The following is a 16,755-nucleotide window of genomic DNA, read 5'->3' as shown; positions in this document are numbered from 1 at the left end:
TGAGTTCGCCCCCCCCCCCCGCGTTTTCCCAGACTCCCCTCGTGCTTTCTGGTAGCCACCCAAACACCCCCGCCCGCGCCCGCGGCGGGGATTCCTGCGGGCCGGGGGCGCCCTGGGTGGCGCGCGAGGAGGAAGGCTCCGCGCCAGGGCGGGCGGCCGCGTAGGGGCGCTGCCCGAGCGCTGCGCAGAGGCCGGGCGCGGGCCCGGCTGCGGCACGGCCGCGGGGCGGAGAGGGGCGGGCGCGGGGCGGGCTCGGCCGGGAATGTAGAGACCCGGGCGGGAGCCTCCCGGCGGCGGCGGCGGCGGCCAGGCTGCGGAGCGCAGAGGCTCCGTCACGTGTTTTTCTCCTCCGAGTGAGACGGCGGCGCGGTCGGAGGGGGCCGGCGCGCAGAGCCAGACGCCGCCGCTTGTTTTGGTTGGGGCTCTCGGCAACTCTCCGAGGAGGAGGGAGGAGGGGAGAAGTAACTGCAGCGGCAGCGCCTCCCGGGGAAGAGACGTCTTCCCCGACTCCTTCCCCAGCCTCCCCCCGTTTCGTCTCCTGCCCTAGTCCTCCCCCCCCTCCTCCCCTGCCGACTGGAGCGAGGGGCAGGGATGAGCCTGTCCCTCTGGCGCGTCCCCAGCTCCCCAGGCTGCCTAGTAGTGTTTCGCGTGGAAAAGCCACTTTCTCCGCCTGCCGAGATGGGCCCGAACGGGGGCTGCAGAGGACGCGTCCGCGGGCAGCGGCAGCAGCAGCAGCAGCAGCAACGGCCGCAGCGCCGCGGTCTCTGCGATTGAGCTGGTATTTGGGCGGCTGGTGGCGGCGGGGACGGTGGGGGGGGGGGGTGGGAGGAGGCGGAGGAAGAGGCGAAGGAGGAGGAGGAGGGAGAACCCCGTGCAACGTTGGGACTTGGCAGCTCGCCTCCCCCTGCCCAAGGATATTTAATTTGCCTCGGGAATCGTTACTTCCAGAGGGGAACTCAGGAGGGAAGGCGCGCGCGTCTGGAGGGGCAACGCCAGGACCCCCGGCCGCCGCCTGCCTGAGCCGGACTCTGGCCCCGGCGGCGAGAGATGCTTCTTCCCGGCCGCGGCGGCTGAGAGGAGACTTGGCTCTCGGGTTATCCGGGCTGCACTCGCGCCGGACGCGCAACCTCCCTGCAGGGCATGAAACGCCAGTAAACTCCGGTCGGGGCTATTGCCTTGGCGCAGCTGCTGCGTCCTCCTCTACTGCCCCTCCCCGGCGCGGAGGGCGGCGTGGATTTCGGAGTCAGGGTTTCTGCCGCCTCCAGCCCTGTTTGCATGTGCGGGGCCGCGGCGAGGAGCCTCCGCCCCCCGCCCGGTTGTTTTTCGGCGCCTCCCTCCGCGCGGTGGCGGCGGCGGCGGCGGCGGCGGCAGCGGCGGCAGCATGGCGAGCCCTCCCGAGACCGACGGCTTCTCCGACGTGCGCAAGGTGGGCTACCTGCGCAAGCCCAAGAGCATGCACAAGCGATTCTTCGTGCTGCGGGCGGCCAGCGAGGCTGGGGGCCCGGCGCGCCTCGAGTACTACGAGAACGAGAAGAAGTGGCGGCACAAGTCGAGCGCCCCCAAACGCTCGATCCCCCTCGAGAGCTGCTTCAACATCAACAAGCGGGCCGACTCCAAGAACAAGCACCTGGTGGCCCTCTATACCCGGGACGAGCACTTTGCCATCGCGGCGGACAGCGAGGCCGAGCAGGACAGCTGGTACCAGGCCCTCCTGCAGCTGCACAACCGTGCCAAGGGCCACCACGACGGGGCCGCGGCCCCCGGGGCGGGAGGCGGCGGGGGCAGCTGCAGTGGCAGCTCCGGCCTTGGCGAGGCTGGGGAGGACTTGAGCTACGGGGACGTGCCCCCAGGACCCGCCTTCAAGGAAGTCTGGCAGGTGATCCTGAAACCCAAGGGCCTGGGTCAGACAAAGAACCTGATTGGCATCTACCGCCTCTGCCTGACCAGCAAGACCATCAGCTTCGTGAAGCTGAACTCGGAGGCTGCCGCGGTGGTGCTGCAGCTGATGAACATCAGGCGCTGTGGCCACTCAGAGAACTTCTTCTTCATCGAAGTGGGCCGTTCCGCAGTGACGGGACCCGGGGAGTTCTGGATGCAGGTGGATGACTCTGTGGTGGCCCAGAACATGCACGAGACGATCCTGGAAGCCATGCGGGCCATGAGCGATGAGTTCCGCCCTCGAAGCAAGAGCCAGTCCTCCTCCAACTGCTCCAACCCCATCAGTGTCCCCCTGCGCAGGCATCACCTCAACAACCCTCCACCCAGCCAGGTGGGGCTGACCCGCCGCTCGCGCACAGAGAGCATCACTGCCACCTCCCCGGCCAGCTTGGTGGGCGGGAAGCAGGGCTCCTTCCGGGTCCGCGCCTCTAGTGATGGCGAAGGCACCATGTCTCGCCCTGCCTCTGTGGACGGCAGTCCTGTGAGTCCCAGCACCAACAGGACCCATGCCCACCGGCATCGGGGCAGTTCCCGGCTGCACCCGCCTCTCAACCACAGCCGCTCCATCCCCATGCCTTCTTCTCGCTGCTCGCCTTCCGCCACCAGCCCGGTCAGTCTATCGTCCAGTAGCACCAGTGGCCACGGCTCCACCTCGGACTGTCTCTTCCCGCGGCGGTCTAGTGCTTCCGTGTCCGGTTCCCCCAGTGATGGCGGTTTCATCTCCTCTGATGAGTATGGCTCCAGTCCCTGCGACTTCCGAAGTTCCTTCCGCAGTGTCACCCCGGATTCCCTGGGCCACACCCCGCCGGCCCGCGGTGAGGAGGAACTGAGCAACTACATCTGCATGGGAGGCAAGGGGGCCTCCACCCTCACGGCCCCCAATGGTCACTACATTTTGCCTCGGAGTGGCAACGGTCCCCGCTACATCCCGGCAGCCGGCTTGGGCACGAGCCCAGCCCTGACAGGGGATGAAGCAGCCAGTGCTGCAGATCTGGACAATCGGTTCCGAAAGCGGACTCACTCTGCTGGCACGTCACCTACCATTTCCCACCAGAAGACCCCATCCCAGTCCTCTGTGGCCTCCATTGAGGAATATACCGAGATGATGCCTGCCTACCCACCAGGAGGTGGCAGTGGAGGCCGAGTGCCCAGCTACCGGCACTCCGCCTTCGTGCCCACCCACTCCTACCCAGAGGAGGGTCTGGAAATGCACCCCTTGGAGCGGCGTGTGGGCCACCACCGCCCAGACACCTCCAACCTCCACACCGATGATGGCTACATGCCCATGTCCCCAGGGGTGGCCCCAGTGCCCGGGAGCCGAAAGGGCAGTGGGGACTACATGCCCATGAGCCCCAAGAGCGTGTCTGCCCCTCAGCAGATCATCAACCCCATCAGACGCCATCCCCAGAGAGTGGACCCCAATGGCTACATGATGATGTCCCCAAGCGGCAGCTGCTCTCCTGACATTGGAGGCGGGCCCAGCAGCGGCGGCAGCAGCGGTGCCGCCCCTTCTGGGAGCAGCTATGGCAAGCTCTGGACGAATGGGGTAGGGGGCCACCACTCTCACGCCCTGCCACACCCCAAACTCCCTGTGGAGAGCAGTAGCAGCAAGCTGTTGTCTTGTACGGGTGACTACATGAACATGTCGCCAGTGGGAGACTCCAACACCAGCAGCCCTTCCGACTGCTACTATGGCCCTGAGGACCCCCAGCACAAGCCAGTCCTCTCCTACTACTCATTGCCAAGGTCCTTTAAGCACACCCAGCGTCCCGGGGAGCTGGAGGAGGGCGCCCGGCACCAGCACCACCGCCTTTCCTCCAGCTCGGGTCGACTCCTCTATGCTGCGGCGGCGGAAGATTCCTCCTCGTCCACCAGCAGCGACAGCCTGGGCGGGGGATACTGCGCGGCTAGGCCCGAGCCCGGCCTCCCGCATCTCCACCATCAGGTCCTGCAGCCCCATCTGCCTCGAAAGGTGGACACAGCTGCCCAGACCAACAGCCGCCTGGCCCGGCCCACGAGGCTGTCCCTGGGGGATCCCAAGGCCAGCACCTTACCCCGGGCCCGAGAGCAGCCGCAGCCCCAGCCGCAGCCGCCACCGCCCCTGCTGCCCCCTCCGGAGCCCAAGAGCCCGGGGGAATATGTGAATATTGAATTTGGGAGCGATCAGCCGGGCTACTTATCAGGCCCGGGGGCTTCCCACAGCTCGCCTTCTGTCCGGTGTCCATCCCAGCTCCAGCCGGCTCCCAGAGAGGAGGAGACGGGCGCGGAAGAGTACATGAACATGGACCTGGGGCCGGGCCGGAGGGCCGCCTGGCGGGAGAGCCCCGGGGTCCAGCCGGGCAGCATGGGCCCGGCACCCCCTGGAGCTGCTAGCGTGTGCAGGCCCACCAGGGCAGTGCCCAGCAGCCGGGGTGACTACATGACCATGCAGATGGGCTGTCCCCGGCAGAGCTACGTGGACACCTCGCCAGTCGCCCCCATCAGCTATGCGGACATGCGGACCGGCAGCGGCGGCGGCCTCGTGGAGGAGGCCAGCCTGCCTGGGGCCGCCGCGGCCACGCCCTCCTCATCCTCGAAGGCCTCTGCTTCCCCCGCCGCGCCTCAAGGAGCAGAGGAGCTGGCGGCCCGCTCTTCCCTGCTGGGGGGCCCGCAGGGACCCGGGGGCTCGAGTGCCTTCACGCGGGTGAACCTCAGTCCCAACCGCAACCAGAGTGCCAAAGTGATCCGTGCCGACCCGCAAGGGTGCAGGAGGCGGCACAGCTCCGAGACCTTCTCCTCGACGCCCAGTGCCACCCGGGCAGGCAACACGGTGCCCTTCGGAGGGGGGGCTGCAGCCGGGGGCGGCGGTGGTGGCAGCAGCAGCACGGAGGACGTGAAACGCCACAGCTCTGCTTCCTTTGAGAACGTGTGGCTGCGGCCTGGGGAGCTCGGGGGAGCCCCCAAGGAGCTGGCCCAAGTGTGCGGGGCCGCCGGGGGTTTGGAGAATGGGCTTAACTACATAGACCTGGATTTGGTCAAGGACTTCAACCAGAGCCCTCAAGAGCGTCCCGCTCCGCCGCAGCCTTCTCCTCCCCCACCTCCTCATCAGCCTCTGGGACGCAGCGAGAGCGGCTCCACCAGCCGCTCCAGCGAGGATTTAAGCGCCTATGCCAGCATCAGTTTCCAGAAGCCGCCAGAGGACCTCCAGTAGCTCAACTGGACATCACAGCAGGTGCGTTTCATGGTGACAAAAGTCAGAAGACAAAATTGCTTTTAACCTTGCTCTCGAATTCTGTTCCCCTGCCCCCGCGCCTTCTTCCCTCTCCTCCCCACGGCTTCTCTAGGGAGTGCACTCCTAGGAGGGAGGGGTCAGGGCACAGGAGATGACACCTGGCTGATGGCCCGATAAATCTGTAGGAGCAGCCACAGGAGGGCTTTTTCCTTTGAGGTTCCCAAGTGAAGTACTTTGGTATTTCCGAGACATATATCCTACCATACCAGTTCTGAGGTTTGTGAAGTTCATGTATAAGAACCTTGATCTCTTTATCGAAGTTTTCTTTTGACTATACAATTAGGTCAGTCTCTGGAAGGGACAGTTCTATAAAAATATTTATTAATACAGGGGCTAAGCCCTTCATGTAAAGGTAATTTCTCAGAGCTCTTAAGGGTGATTTTATCAAGTTGCTCTGTGTACTTTGGTTCTGTGATTTCACAATAACAAGGCAACATAAATAGCAGTGGGAAGCATCAATTTTTATTCCTGTTGCCCTAAAAAGATTCAGAAGTAAGAGCTTGCTTAGGCTTACGTATTTAAAGAAATACCTGTCTGTGACTCTCTTTAGAACATAATTATTGGCGACATTTTTTTTTGTTCCTTCCTGCATGAAGATTTATGAAATATTACTCACACACTGACCCACAACCTCACAGGCACGGCTGCTTTTATACAGTGAAGTCTGCGTGCGTCTGGGACCCATTACTGAGTTAAGAGTTATGAAAATTCATCTCAGCTTGTGTGCCTTACAATTGTCTTTTCTTGCAAAGGCCCGCACAGAGACACCACACAGGTCATATTGGGGCTACTGTACATCTCCTGTAAAATTACTTAACATTTTTACATTGAAAAGAAGGAATATTAAGTCAGGGAAATGGAAGAGTCTGGTTTTCATCTGCGCTGAATGTAAGGGCTAACCCTTGTACTCTTCGTTTGTAGGATATTTATTGTTTGCCTTTTAAGTTCAAGAGTAGATGCCTCAGTAAATGTTGAAAGTTGGCTTCAGGTGGTCTGTGGCTAAGGCTGTATTGAAAACGAGAAACATTTGTAATAGGAAATTAGCCTGCCCTTGGTTCTGTTGAGACTGTTTTCTGGTGGTCATGATTGTGGGAGGAGGAGAGGAGTATAGTTTGCAAATAATGAGATGAGTTGGCAATGTAGAAATTTCCAGCATTTGCAAACACTTTATTCTGACAAACTGATTATCTTGTGATAGTCTTTTTATATATGCTTCACCGAATGAGCTTTTAAAAGCATTTTTTCTTCTTAATGTGTGTCCATTCATAAGAAATTCATGTGTGTATTGGGTTCCTATTGAAAGGTATTTTTTTATTATGTGGTCACAGTCTCCTTGATTCTAACAGTTTCTAATATTTGACCCATATCATTTTCTGTTTTGTAGAACAAGGTACAGGTATACAGACATTCAAACTAAGATTTTAGGTGATGTGATATATTACACAAAGCATTTATTTGATTAGTATTCAAGATTTATTTTCATGATTCGTTCTCTAGAAGAGAGATTTAATTGTTTACCTCAACAGTAAAAATTTTGGTTATTTCAAATGATGTTTTTGGAAATGTGAATCTCTACCACTTTAACTGTTTGTGTTGCAAAGTGTTTCACTTATAAAGGAATGAGAATTTGAAGGGAAAAAAACCCAGCAGAACTAAGATTTTGCTTTTAAAGGAGATGAAAGATGAGGCTAACCAACAATGTTTTCCTCACCTGTTTTCTTAATTTGAACAGGTTTTGTTTTTTAAGAGAGGAGAATAAATAATATTTTGTTCTGAAGGAAATTGATGACCAAATAAAGTTTTTGTTTTTCAAAAGGGCTTTAAAATAAAATCCTCCTCATATGGAGGATACACTAAAAATGAACCAACCAAAACAAAACAATCTTCTATTCTTAGCTTTCTGAGGGAAAATATATTCTGGAACAACCATATAAGCATATCCTTAATAATCCTGGAGTAGCAATAGACCATGCTTTGATAGCACCATGCAATAAAAATTCTAAAATGTGTATTTGTAAGATGTAAATGGAGAGAGATGAGTGTGTGTGTGTGTGTGTGTGTGTGTGTGTGTGTGTTTTAAGTGAGGTACCAAATGCTACTTGGCACATTTACATCCTGAATTCTGCTTGTCTGCCTTTGCCCTGTTGAGTTTAAAGATGTGATGCGATAGGCAACTATCATCTGAAACAAAAAGAAATCAAACCTGTCTGTGGCAAACCGCTTTGCCTGGGAATGAGTGTGTTAGTTTGTGAAAACCTTGTTTTCCTAACTTCCTCAGCAATTGCTATCTTTGCCTATCTTTCCTGTTTCTCAGGTAAAACCTGAAATAGGAAAGGAATGAGGGGCTCAGAGGTGTGTGCTCTTTCTCCTAACCCCTCATTTTAAACAGCTCTTCTTGTTGAATATTTTTCACTGGAACATTTCTGAGGTATTTAGTGCAGGTGGCCAGGACTACTGGTTGCCCTTGATTCACCTTCTGTCTGACCACCTTTTCTGTTTCTCTTCTCTCTCTTGGCCATCCGTGTCTCCTCTGGGTTCTGACCTGCTGGATTGTTTTATCCCCCTCTCCTATGCCCCTTGTTTCCCACCTCTTATTTCATGTTCCTGCCATTGTCTTTTTTTTTCTTTTTGGCTCCATTTCATAATTTCGCAGTACTTGTGGCCTACTCTCCGCAGAGAGTACAGTGAGAGCCCAAAAGGGAGGGCAGAAAGGGCATAGCAGCCCATCTACCTTCAACCAGCATTTACCGCAATTTGTGTGTTAGTTTTGTAACTGCAGCGGGGCAGATAGAGCAGGCTTTGGCAAAGACACAGACTCCAGCCATTGCTTTAAGGTTCCTTTTTTTTTTTTTTTTTTGGTCATTTTGTTACGTGCCCTTGAAAAACAAAATGGGCCATTTTTCTTCCTTTCACTGCATTTCCTAGTTGTGATTTCCAGGATGCCTACCTCCAACGACTACCTCCCATCTCTCCTTCCCTCTCCCTCCCTCCTGTCCCCTCGCTGTGTGGCCTTTTTGTCTGGCGCACACCCTCTGGGCTCTGGCACTTTCCCGTTTCCTCGGTCACCTCTGCTTCCTGCATTCCTCCCTATTTATTTGGGGCTTGGCTCCCCCTGCCTCCTGCAAGCCCCCTTTGGCCTGGGGTCGGGAGATCTGCAGCGAGGCTGAGGCCACCCTAAGAAGACTCCAGCCCGGCCCTCCTCCGGTCGCCTGGGGGCGCGGGGGCGGCCGGGTCCCTTCCCCGGCGCGTGGTGTGAGGTGGCGGTGGCGGGCGAGCCGCGGCCCCTGCAGAGCAGTACAGAGTCTGGCCCTGAGCGGGCGGGGCAGCCGGGCTCTGATTGGCCCCGCCGGAGCCAATCAGCGCGAGCGTAGGCCGAGCCGCAGCAGGGGTGGGGAGGGGCCTCGGGCGAGGGTTGATTGGGGACCTTGGTCCGGAGTCCGGGGGTGGCTGCGGGCCGGGCCTCCGTAGCCCACCCCTCTCCCTCCACCCCCTCCCTCTGGAGCCCACAGAACTGAGGCAAGTACACGCCCCCTCCACCCCCCTCCCAGGGGATGTTATGCACTCGGCCTTATTCTTGTCCATCTAGACCAGAATCCTAAGAATGAGAAAGTCCAACCAGCCCACTGACAGAGGCCGGAAACACACGCTTCCTCTATATTTAATTGAGAAAAATCCAGGCCGTGACCATGTGACGTGCCCCATTTTGTTTCCCTCCTCTCTTTACTACGGTTTACTACTACGCCACGTTCCTGTTCCTTCACCTTCCTGTCTTGAAATCTGCAAGCAGGAGGGAGCTCTGCAGCACGTGGTTGTAGGATTGATTGGGTTGGCTCAAGATTTTTACATTTACTTCTCTTACTATTGGGAGGGAGGAGAGAAAAAAACGGAGTAGGAAATACAAATGCTGTGGCTGGCACCGTGTGGGGATCATTCGGAAAACACATTTGGCTTGAAATTACGTTAGGGTCAACCCTTTATTGAGTGCTTGCAGTTTGCAAAGCACCAAGATACATAAGATCAACAAAAACTGACCATCCTCGGCCCATGGGAGCTCACTGAGAAATGAAAACGTCTGATGTAGCTTGCTTGCAAATCGTGAGAATCTAGAAATTCGTTACAAGGGCTTGGGTAGGGTTTCTTACTGAGCTTGGAGGTAATGCTGCTTGCTTCTCAAAAACAGATTTGTCTTTTGACCAGTGACAGCCCTAGTGACAGCTCATCAGGGCAGGCTGGGCGAACTGATTTTGAAAGCTTGCTAGATTTGTGTTGTGCTCCCTCACATAACCAAAATTGTGTGAAATGTGGTACCAGATGAGATCGGAAATTTGTTCAGATTTGTCGTTTGTACAATAAAGAGGGGAAATAACAAAGAGAAATACCATGGAAGTATTTTCTTCTCCCCATCCCTCTCAAATAAGCATTTCTCACCAGCCAGCAATCCCTGTTGCAATCACTGAATCATAAGCCCCAAAGGCAGCATTTTGAAACACCGCAGGTGAAAATGTAAGGAAGTGATTCTATGCCCTTGAGTAATTCTGTGCCCCAATACTGCTTCTGAGCAGGTGGGAGTGAGCTTCTCTGCTGTTCCAGAAAACTTTGAGCATCTAACAATCCTCTTAATTCCTGCCATTGTTTGGGTAGCTTTTTGTGTTAAAAATAAATCCATAAAAAATTTCATATATTGGAGTCATTTATCTGATTGCCCCCCAGATAAACACAGTATCTCCAAGATTGTCTTAAGAGTAAGAGACTTGGAATCCAAAAGGGTATACTTCCCTCCCTCCTCCTTTTTTTTTTTTTTTTTTGTTTGTTTATCAGAATTCCCGGAAAGTAGTTTAATGCTATCTTGAATGATACAATGGAAAAAACAGCTTCTGGGAGCCAGAGATCTTGGGTTGTAGCACAGCCTGTGCCCTTCACTAAGCTGAGCGACCTTGAGAAAGTCACTTAATTTCTCTGTACATATTTCCTCACCAGTAACTGGAGAATTTTGTTCTAAATTATTCTAACTTCCTTTGCAGCTCTAAACGTAGGGATATTTTGGAGAAAATGGCTGATATTCTTTAATGGGTCAGTTGTAATGAGGATTCTTTCTGAAGAAGCTATTGATGGGGTTGTAATGAAGTGCATTAGAATATACTGTTCTGTCCTGTTCTAACTCCTGGATCACTCTTTATGGTTTGATTCAGGACTGATTTTTAACCTTTCTTGTTTGGAGGGGGCATTTTCAGGTTTTAACAGACCTTAAGACAAACCTTCCTGACTACACCAGTCTAAATTTTTGGAACCTTCTCTAGACTGGATTCGGTTCCTCTCCCTCCTCCCTAAGGTCAGCTGTTGGAAGCATCCCTCCCCACCTGACAGTATAGGTCAGGCTTTAACCAATCCATGTCTATGACATTATTCTGTTTATTATGTTGGAAATCACCCCTTCTTGCGCTGGTGGTATGTTTATGGACAATGTTTCTCATTTGTTCCATCAGAATCCTTCAGTGAGGTATCCACTTGAGTGAATGGAGAGGAAATCTGAGAGGGCAATTGGGAACTATAGGAATTTGTGCACAATTTTTTGTTTAGTTTCATTTTTCTCTGTTAGATGTGTGAAAAAGTTCTTGCTGGCAGAAATCATTGTTGTCCGACTTTGTGCTTCAGGATTTTTGATTGGTCGTCTGAGCTGTACAGTGCTTTGCTGACCCAGTGTAATCCTGACTGTCCAGTTGCCAATGTATTCAGAGGTTCCTACCCTTTGGGCACCTCCATGTGTATTTCATAAATCATTAGAATAGTTTATTGACTTTTTCAATCAAAACTTCATTGACCTAATGCTTTTCCAATCCTCCTGCTATAATCATATATATTTCTTAGCTGTATAGTATATGAATGGTTCCTTTTATTTTGGTGGGTTGGTAGTTTTAGTATAATGGAACATTTCACAATGTTAAGGTTTTGTTTTGCTTTGTTTTAAAGAAATCCATTTCCTCAATTATTTCCTCATGTTACGGAGTTACTGGAAATTGTATTCAAGGAAAATAGCTTCTTGTGGATTAGTTTGAAGTCAGTTTCACACTAAAGATTCTGTAACTTTTTTTCATACTAATACTTTTTTTTTTTTTTTGGCTGCGTTGGGTCTTCCTTGCTGTGCATGGGCTTTCTCTAGTTGTGGCGAGCGGAGGCTACTCTTCCTTGCGGTGCGTGAGCTTCTCATTGCAGTGGCTTCTCTTGTTGCGGAGCACGGGCTCTAGGCACGCGGACTTCAGTAGTTGTGGTTTGTGGGCTCTAGAGCTCAGGCTCAGTAGTTGTGGGGCACAGGCTTAGCCGCTCTGCGGCGTGTGGGATCTTCCCCGACTAGGGATCGAACCTGTTTCCCCTGCATTGGCAGGTGGATTCTTAACCACTGTGACACCAGGAAGTCCCCTAATACTTTTCTTGTGTTTAAAATAATAGATACTCTACCACATTTATAATTATGTAATTGACTTATTATTTCATTACCTTGTGAGTCCATAGCTATATGGCAAACTTTAAAAGTTCTTTTAAAAATGTTATTGAAACAGGCTCAGAAGTTGTAATCCCATTGAATTTTAATTTAACAGAATTCATTTTTGATGTTGGTATGGTATAATTGTATACTCATTTCAAACTATTGTGAAATGTTGCAAAAAGAGTTGTTGTAAAGCTTTTTAAAATGATAGACTAGTAAATATAATCTTTTTGTTTCTATTCTTATCTGCCAGTATAGAAATGGTAGTATTTTCTCCCATTCTTTTTTTTTTTTTTTTTTTCTGCGGTACGCGGGCCTCTCACTGTTGTGGCCTCTCCTGTTGCGGAGCACAGGCTCCGGACACGCAGGCTCAGCGGCCGTGGCTCACGGGCCCAGCCGCTCCGCGGCATGTGGGATCTTCGCGGAACGGGGCACGAACCCGTGTCCCCTGCATCGGCAGGCGGACTCTCAACCACTGCGCCACCAGGGGAGCCCTCCCATTCTTAATTTATGGGAATAGGAGGAAGATAGATCAGATAAATATAAGGTACTGTCATCTATGGGAAGAGGAAAGTTTTCCATTTTAATAATCTTGCTGCAGGCTCTACTATAATCTATTTGTTAAAACAGATTTGGTTGGATAAATGTTATTTGTGCTTCTTCAGTGAGTCAGTGATCTTTGAATAACAGAGCTTTTACAAATGATGTGTTTATGTTGAAAAGGCTGCTTTTCTTTTTCAACCCCCTTTCTGCATTTTCATGAACGATAGCGGTGGAATTAAATACGTGGGTCAGACTATAATTTTAATTGTATTTATCTTCAAGCAGAGAGGAGATTTTTGTGGTTTTATTACCCTACCTTGAATATTTTATTAAGCTGTGTTGCCTTTATTGTCTTCCTTTGCCATTCCCTGTGTTTGTTGTTGCTGTTTTCCAGTCTGTGTCACATTGTCCACCATCACCCCTGGCCCTGTTGGAGCCAAACCCATATACACTGGTTGCTAATTGGTCGGGCTGAAGAAGATGCCAGTATAACCCAAGTTGTAGTAAAGAAAAAAGATGTTGATAAACTTCCCTCCCCTCCTTTTTTTCTGTTGACCAAAAAATACTTTGATGTGAGTTCTCTGATCCTCCCTGACATATTTAGGTCATGGTACTGAACGGTATCAGTTAATCTTGAGAAATTGATAGTTGTGTTATGTTTGTTGAAATGATCAAAGAGGCATTCTTTTGGTGTTGTTTTCCTTCATATATATCTAGTGTGGCAAACAAGTTATATTTTACACAGAAAGTTGTGATTCTTTTAGGAAGGTTATGATCTAAATGAGACAGGCAAAATTTTTTAAAAAAGACATTTGCTAAAAATAGAGCAATTGAAGTTCTCTGAAATATTCAGTAATTACTATGTATTTAACTACTATTCAATATTCTCCAATGATGATCTCCCTGTTCTTTTAAAGATTATTAAAAGGGCTCTATGGGATATGAAACATAATCATACTTAGCCTTGAATTTTAGGGATTGTGGGAATAATCAGAAGAACTTTCCATCTCCGTTATTACAATAATGGAGGCCACCCACCTCCCAACCCCAAAATAACTGATCTGCCTTTGGCCAGACAGGCCCTAAACTATGATTCCCCTCCCCCACTTTGCCTCAATAAACACCATTGAGCACCTGTGGTATTCCAAATAACACGTATTTTGTTAAGAGGATGGGGATGAAGACATGGAAACGGGGACAAAAATGGGAGCGAGGAGGATTCATCCAAGTAATTACCAAGTTTCTTATGGCACAGCTTACTTGGGGGGAAAAATTGAGATTCAGAAGGTGCAGTCCATGAAAATCTGCATTTTTCCTATACTTACAGGGCTAAAGTGCCCATCTGCCTTAAAGTTTTGCAGCTATCTAACCATGGCTTCCTGCCTCACCGTAGCACAAGCATACTTAAATAGTTTATAAGGCTGTTGAAACTCTCCTTTGGGAGAATGGTGCATTTTCGGCCATTCTGCTAGCAAGCATAATATTTACAAGAAGCAAGAAAAAGATATCTTTGGTCTAAGTGAAGCAGCCAGGAGAGGGGTCCAGGTGTTAAATGCGCAGGAGTTTTGTGAGTACTCGTCACGGGTCGGTCAGTGTTAGGAAACATGGGGTGAAGATGAGGGCTGCGAAAGAAATTGTAAAATCTTTTCTTTTGGTCTTAGAAGCTCTATTATTCAAGGACTTTTTCTCCCCCTTTGGGTAGGTGGTTTTTATTTTTAGTAGTGAAAACCTCTAAGCCTCTGACCTCTGGTTCCTGTGCTTCCTTCTGGCGGGAAGTATAATCTTCTTTGAGATTTTGCCACTTCTCTTTTTTAAGCTTTCTCTCTCTCTCTCTCTATTTGTTTTGATGGTGTGCAGTCATACTTGTTTTTAAGCTTATAGTAGTTTCTTCCAGAAATATTAAAAAGCATTTTTTTAAAGACCACCAAGTTTTATGATAGTTTGCTGTATCTATTCACACTATTTTTTTCGTTAATATTTTGGTATAGGCAATGCATGCATGTGCTGTAAGTTTCAAGTGGTTTAAACATTTTTTTAAAGGTATAGAGTGAAAATTAAGCCTTCCTGCCACTCCAGTTCCCCAGCTTCTCTTCTCAGAAGCCACCACCAATGCTCGTTTTTTGTTTATCTTTCCAGAGATGAGCTGCTCATAAAATTTGAAGCTTAGTAATAGAAAGTTGGGTAAATGTCCAACAGCTCAGTCTTCCATGGAAGAACACACACAGACCCCACATTTCTGCACGAAAGGATCACAGCAGACAATATACCTCTTACAATAGACTCACTGCTTTGTTTTTGTTAAAGGGAAAAAGAAAAGTACTCTTTATTTTCCATGCCTCTTTTGAATACTCAGGTTAAAAGAAGTACATAACCCACGAAGGAGGAAAAGCATTAGTTAAGAAATGGTCACCTTTTCTAACATTGAGGTGTTTGTGCTAATTGATGGAGAAGGGGAAGGTGTCTAAATTTTCAGATTTTCATGGTATTACTCAAGTATTCGGCACCCAACCCCCTTAGCCCCCCACCCCAAGACTGAATGAATAACTAGTTCTTAATATAGTGTAGTAGGATTAAGTATAAAGGTTAAGGATCTTTGTGAAGACTTTCTGGACACTAGGGTCTCATAGTTTTGAGAGTTCAAATGAATTAATGCCTCTTGCTGGATGACTGAGAGCTAGAAGTTCACCTCTGAGAAAAACATAAAAAGTGACTGCTTGGAGCTTCTAGTACCAGAGGCTGTTGTCTATATTTTTAATGCCATCGGTGGTTGGTGAAAATATTCATGCTATTTTCCTAGAGTAGAGAATTATACTTTCTAACAGTCCTCAGGCGGCTCACACAGGACTGGAAATGAAATGTTGTCCTAGAAAGGCACCCAGAGCCCGAGGACATGAGGCATCTTGAACGATCCCTCTGCCTCTTCACCAAGACTGCCCTTTTCCCATGGACACAGGAAGCTGGACCGGATGAGAACTTAAACTTGAGTGAGGAGAGATGGGGAGCAATGACTGAAATGGAGTCAAAGACTTTCAAATGGGTTGAAAGAGGTTTTCCCACCTGAGCACAAGCCCAGATCTGGGTAATGCAGAGTTGCTTATTATTGGAAAGCAAACCCAAAGGGTTGGCAACATCCCACTCAAAACCAAAGCTGGAGTTAAAACTCTTTGCCCCAGATCTTCTACCAGGCCGTATTTACCTTTTTCTTTTACCAGAATCCCCAATGTCTTAAATGTTCCTGAGGTTACAGAACAAAACAAAATGGGGCCACTGTATAAAGTATGTCATGGTAGAGGGAGGGGAGGGAGATCCCTAAAGTGTTGTGAGGGGCTGGCTGAGTGAGGGTATTTATAACCCAGTCTTGGCAACTCCTACCTACCCCGCTCAACTCCTCCCTTGCCTGCTGTTTTTGCCCCCTTTCCCAATTCCAGTGCATGCTTTAAACCACAGCTAAACAATAATATTCTTTCAAAGTTGATCCCCATCCCTCTGGTAAGATTAAGGAATATAAATATTACATTTTTTTTTTTTAAAGAATGGGTAATGACTTAATTTCTGAAAATATTTTACCTCCACTAGTAGGGTGCCCTGGACATTGGGATTATAGTTAAAACTTTCCCTTTTGCCTAAACTTTACTGCGTGTGTGTGTGTGTGTGTGTGCGTGTCTGCGTGCGCGCACGTGTGTGTGTGGGGGGGAGTGGGGAGGTGCGGCAGAGGGTTAGGATATGGAAAGTATAGTCCAGTAAAAAGGGTTCTATTCCTAAAACTAGGTCTTTAAAGGTATCTTGCAGCCTGAGCCTTGGTCCCTCGCAAGTCCCTGCAAGGGGTGACCTTCAGAAAGTGTGCGGGCTTGCTGTTTCTCGGGCCTTTGAACCGGGTGAGGAATGTGTCTCAAGACGGAAAAATGAATGGTTGGTGCTTTTAGCCTCCAGCTTGAAACTCGCATGAGGAATGTTATTGTCCCTTCAGAGCCTGCTTCCCAGCCACCAGGGCTCTTGGAAAGCATCTTTGCAGGATGAAATCCTCAACAAAAACCCATGCCACATACTGGACCGAATGTTAATATCATGACCTAGTATGAGTGTGTTTCCTGTTTGGTAATTGCAATCATTGTTGCTTTTGTTGTGGTCACCATTTACAATGCTTGGTGTCAGTTTATTTATCTCTTGTAAAAATAAAATACAGTGTGTGTGTGTGTGTGTGTGTGTGTGTGTGTGTGTGTGAAAACAAAAACAAAAACAAAAACAAACCCATGCCACCCAATTCGATCTAATTCACAAGCTACTTTTTGGTGGATTTTAAATGAATGTCTCTTCTCTAAGAATAGAACCCCATTCTATGGCTTCCTCACCACCCCAACTGAGATGATTTATGGTTACTCATGAGATAAAGAAACTTCAGGCTTTTTTTTGGCTTGGGGAGTATTATTTTAAAAAATAGTGGCAGGAGGTATTTAGGGACATAAATAAAGAGTTCTTAGCTCTGATGAGTTCAGAATGGATTTCACCATCTGTAAAATTGCAT

At 49.7% G+C, this 16,755-nt stretch overlaps 1 protein-coding gene across 1 annotated transcript in view; it reads left to right on the top strand.

The window, feature by feature from the left end:
• The first annotated feature begins 1,381 nt into the window (after nucleotides 1-1,381).
• Nucleotides 1,382-16,755, top strand: part of IRS1 (insulin receptor substrate 1) — a 59,556-nt gene continuing 44,182 nt past the window's right edge. Inside the window, exon 1 of the mRNA XM_065880872.1 lies at nucleotides 1,382-5,149. Within this exon, the coding sequence (XP_065736944.1) occupies nucleotides 1,382-5,128 (3,747 nt within the window). The 3' untranslated portion in view covers nucleotides 5,129-5,149. The remainder of the gene's footprint in view (nucleotides 5,150-16,755) is intronic.

This window comes from Phocoena phocoena, chromosome 7 (assembly GCF_963924675.1).
Source record: "Phocoena phocoena chromosome 7, mPhoPho1.1, whole genome shotgun sequence".
Classification (NCBI taxonomy): domain Eukaryota; kingdom Metazoa; phylum Chordata; class Mammalia; order Artiodactyla; family Phocoenidae; genus Phocoena; species Phocoena phocoena.
The sequence above is the reverse complement of the archived record's forward strand: the minus strand, read 5'-3'. Positions and strand labels throughout refer to the sequence as shown.